The following is a 4,794-nucleotide window of genomic DNA, read 5'->3' as shown; positions in this document are numbered from 1 at the left end:
GGAGGGGGGTGGGAAGGGAAGGGGGTGAAAAACAGGCAACAGGATCATACTCCCATGATGCTCCTTTTCTTTCCTTTGGCAATTTTTATGGGAACCCACTCCACATCCTCCCTATCCTCCGTTTCTTCTTCAGATGCCCCCGATTCAGAAAACAGCTCTTCCACATGCAACTCTGGGGTTGGCGCACGGCGTTTGGCTGTTGTCTGACGGCGAGTCTTGGGCTATGGGTGAAAAGTGGAAGGAAAGTTTGAGATTGTAGAGAAGTGGTTTTCAACCTTTTTAGAGCCAAGGAACAGCATGACTATTGCACATAGCAGCTTTTTACCTTGGGTGGAATATAATCAAAGGGAGATCCTGGGGACAGAGCTGGCATGCGCTGAAGGTCTTGCAGCTTCTGTCCGCTGGCTAGCTGGAGGAGCATCAGTTTCTGTTTGAAGAGAGGGCAAGACACTTCACCTGACAGAACTAGACAAACCCTGCTCCCAAGTCCATGTGTAACTGTGCTCCCCACACATATCTACCTGTTTCATGCCCTCATTCTCCAGGAGGAGTTCTTGGTTCTTCTCACAGATCGCCTTCATTTTCTCAATCTCTTCATCCTGTTTGCAGGAAAGGATAACCTTACTATTAGTGTTGGGTTTTAGCAGGACAGAGCGATCAGAACCACTAAAATTAGTTGGGGAAAAAAAGGGTTTTCCCTTGAAACCCAGAAGGAGTCTGCATCTCCTGCTAAGGAGTCCTTTGCTCTCCTGTTTGGACAAGGCGTCGCACCTTCTACTTCAAAGACAGACAGGAGAAACACAAACCTCAGTATCAACCTATCCCTTGACCTTCTCTAACCCCAAACACCAGAATGGGGCCATTTTTATAGTCACATAACTGTCTCCCAACCACATCTGTTCTAACCTGCAAAGACCTGGAAAAGTTCTGCTTTGCTAACTTGGCCAACTTGCCCCTATAAAAATGCTAGCTCAGTTTTCACTCATTTCATTCACTTAAATAGAGCATGTTTTATGTTGCAAAGAGCTCAGAAAGACCATAACAGGTCAGAATGTTTTTAACATCTAGGGATTGTTATTTGAGATTGCTGAATTTGTCTTGTGAATTGTGTCCGCACACCTAACAGTGGGCATGATGCCCCACAGGACCCTTGAAAGGATCTCAAGGTACCCCAGGATGCCATGTCACCTTGGCTGAGAAACAGTGGTTTGAATTCGTCTTCTGTTCCAAATACAGCATCTTCAGAAGCTGACCCAGCACTGGCCGCCCCATAGTTGACTTCACTGGTGCAACTCCCTCAGTGTACTAACCAACTACTTGCAACTCCTTCCCTCTGTACCCAAACAGCCCAGAAATGTCAAACTCCTTCATGCTAATCTTCATTACTTCTCAACCATTCCAAAGACCACTTCTAGGGATAAGAGGACCAGCCTGCTGTACAGAGTCCAAACCCCACCACTTTACCTGGAACTTAAGTCGCTCCAGCAGCTGTTGCTCACGTTCAGTTAGTGAGTCTTCTAGTTTTTTCTCTGCTGCTTCTTTCTGCTGCAACTGGCTTAGCAGGTATAGAACCTACAGTAGAAGGGAGAGGTGAACATGCTTTTAATAGAAGAATCCTGAATACATCTCTCTATGTATAGATCAGGGGCAGGCAAAAAAAGGCCCACAGGCTGGATTCAGCCTGCCAGGCCATTCTATCCAGCCCATGGGTCCCCTAAAAAATTTAGAAAATTAGTATTTATCTGCTCATGGCTGCCTGTCAAAGACGACAGGAGACAGGGGCAGTAGGACCCAGGGGAAGCTGGTGACAGGACCCAGCAGCAAGGCCTGCCTGGCCCTGCCCTGCCACCCTCCCCAGCCAGAAGCCTATGCCCAGCAGAGGCATCTGGCCTGGGACTGGGGGGGCTGTTCCTGGCTCTCTGCACCACCGACAGAAATTCAGATAGGAACGCGGGGGCAAGGGGAGAGGTAGGGAAGCGGGGGACTGCAAATGATTGCACCAGTCCTTGGGGCTGGGTTATTTCCTGCCGAGTCTTGTGCTTGCAGCCCTACAACTGGGAACCACATAGTGCTGGACCACTGTGGCAGCAGGCAGGAAAGTGGGGAAAATGGTGGCGCTGCGGAGCGGGAGGGAAGGAGCAAGTTGGGTAGGAGCAGAGGGCTGCACCAGTGCTGCTAGAGAGAGAGAAGAGAATGAGTACTCTGCACTGCTAACAGCCCGAGTCCCATCTGGACAGTAACATAGTCCCACAGTCTAAAGAGACATCACATGCCTTTAAAGCAGAGCATTGTTTTTTTTTAAAAAAAGAAGAAAACCTTTTTACACTATTAAAACTACCCTGGGCTGTTTCTGAGAATTCAGAAGATGCGCAAGGCTTCTGGGAACTAAGCTCCCAGATCCACGCTTCCAGAGAATGGAAACACTGCAAGATTGAAAACCAACAAGGCAACTCGAATCTGAAAAAATCTCTTCTTCTATGCAGGACAGCAGATGCGACTAAGAACATGTCCTTCCTTTTTCTTTCCAGCTGCAGATATGGGAACCCTGATGAAGAATGGCTCACAGAAGTTTGCTTAATGCCTCAGGAGTATGCAATAAGCCCTCCTGGTCTCCTCTCAGTCTGAAATGTCACCTTTTCTTGATGCTGTTGCTCCTGCATCACCAGCTGCTTTTGGAACTCTGCCTCCATCTCTGCCATCTGGTTTTGATCTTCAAGTAGCATCTTCTGCATGTCTGAGCAGCTAGCTTTGCTTTGCTGCAGGCTGCTCTCCAGTTTGCTTTCTTGAGCTTTGGAGGAGACCAGCTGAAAGACACCAGTAAGAACACTGTTGGGGGGAAAGTGGATGATGCTTCACAGCATACACAGGACCATAAGATGTGGACTGAAGGATGTATGTTTAGTTAGAGTTAAAATTAGCTCCAGTGGTGAATCTAACCTCAGTGATGAAGGCACCCTGCCAGCATCAGGCCTGCATACCCTTTGTTATGAAAATGGAGGTTGGGAGCACTGAGAAGCCCCAGCAACCTCTCTGAGAACATCTGACCCTCCTTAATCACCTTTGGCTTCACAGGTCAGCATACCAGCATGCAATCTTCCAATCCTTCTTTTCATTAGCCTCTGAATGGCCCACCTGCCCCTCACACCTTTATTCCCTACAGGTCCCCTCCCCACAACTCTAGGCCTCCTCCACTGTTCCTGTTACTTGCAGCATACAAGGATTCATCCCTATCCTGATCCTTAAAGATTGCTTTCTTAGTTTTCTTTCCTCCTCAGAGTAGTCAGAGAAGCCCTGAAGACTTTGTCTATATTTCCTCCTTTCAGCAACCATCTCCATAGGTTTTGCTTTCTATCCTCACGGGACCCATACAAGCTCACTGCAGCTTTAGACCATGTCTCCAGGCCAGATCCCACCTGATTTACCCATTTCCACTCTCAAAGAGATCTCACTTGCTAGGTAGTCTAGAGATGACAGCAGAATATTTTGCTAGAGACCAATTAGTTTCTCTGCTCCTGTCTGTATTGTCAGCTTTGCTACTCAATTCTCCAAAACCCACCCACATACTTCCTAAAAGGCACAGCCAGACTTTAATCATGTGCTTATTACTGACAAGAAATCTGCAGTCTTCCTTTAAAGCTTCAATCTGCAAGTCACATGCCTCATTTGCAGTTACAGCCAGATTCAGCTCTTCCTAGAAGGTCCTCCCAGGCTCTCTACACCTCCCACATGGAATTCCAGCTGATTGAAAATCTCTCTCTCATTCACTTCACCTGCACCTTCCCCCAGACCTGTTTTTTCATGTCCTATACCAAGAGTATCAAATCTTGACCTCCTATGCATTTAGACTCTCCCTTTTCTTTAGGCTTCCCATAACTGGCTTTGGTGAAGTGTAACATCAGGTTAGATGCAAAACCCCTATGGTCTTCATCCACTTGGGGGCAACAGCATGCTCACCACTTCTCTTCTCATGAGGGATTTTGCTCAAGCCAAACAGTTCTACAGCTCAATATGACTGCAGCATAAAGATATCCCAGGGTGCATTTGATGGAGGATATTTTACCTCTCCAATAAGGTATTTCACAGCACACTTTGCCTCGGGAATAGTTGCAATGTTCTCCCAGCGCTGCTTCACCCGGTCGCCACTGTCCGCATCCAGCAGCTTCTGCTGCAGATCAGCTATCTGAGCGCTCCTTTAGAAGAGGACGGGACATTGAGCTTATTGCTGATTCTCCCACAAGGAGACCAGAAACACCCCCCAAAAAGATGCTGGAATGAAATTATTGCAAAATGTTACAAAAAGTAGCTCAGAATTAGACTTTGGTTACTAAATGTGGGTGGCAGGGCCTGGAAAGCTAGCTGGGCACTGAACAAGAAATTGTAAATCTCCCAGTCTACACTGAGCCAGTGCCCCAGAACTGCATCAGTAATTACTACACTGCTCCATACTTAGCTGCAATACTCAACACTTGACATTCTCACACAAGTGGTGTTCCTGGCCCCAGACCCTGGGAACATTCTAGCTCAGGAAACAGTTACCTTACTCTGCACATTTCGCCATTATGTGCTTTTATGTCCTCCCACACTCCAGAATGGCAGTAAATGAAGGCACCTTGGAATGTGTGCTAGGAAAGTGGATGTAGAAAAGTGTCACTGTGCTCCATTACCTAAGCTCCATCTCTGTTTCCAGGCTTTCTACTTGCTTTGATACAGACTGGTCAGTTTCTGAAGTCTGTATATCTGCCACTGAGTATGTACGTCTCTGGAGAAAAAAAAAAAAAAAAAAAAAAAAAAAAA

The 4,794-nt window shown here is 47.0% G+C and overlaps 1 protein-coding gene across 1 annotated transcript in view; it reads right to left on the bottom strand.

The window, feature by feature from the left end:
• Positions 1-4,794, bottom strand: part of KIF4A (kinesin family member 4A) — a 33,980-nt gene that overhangs the window by 4,044 nt on the left and 25,142 nt on the right. The window contains exons 22-28 of the mRNA XM_019521125.1: positions 4,665-4,759; positions 4,061-4,190; positions 2,634-2,804; positions 1,465-1,572; positions 522-599; positions 326-427; positions 51-221 (exon numbers count right to left, since the gene is read on the bottom strand). Of these exons, the coding sequence (XP_019376670.1) occupies positions 51-221; positions 326-427; positions 522-599; positions 1,465-1,572; positions 2,634-2,804; positions 4,061-4,190; positions 4,665-4,759 (855 nt within the window). The remainder of the gene's footprint in view (positions 1-50; positions 222-325; positions 428-521; positions 600-1,464; positions 1,573-2,633; positions 2,805-4,060; positions 4,191-4,664; positions 4,760-4,794) is intronic.

Source organism: Gavialis gangeticus, unplaced genomic scaffold, assembly GCF_001723915.1.
Source record: "Gavialis gangeticus isolate Ggan-Ray unplaced genomic scaffold, GavGan_comp1, whole genome shotgun sequence".
Taxonomy (NCBI): Eukaryota; Metazoa; Chordata; order Crocodylia; family Gavialidae; genus Gavialis; species Gavialis gangeticus.
This window is presented reverse-complemented; position numbering and strand designations above follow the sequence as displayed.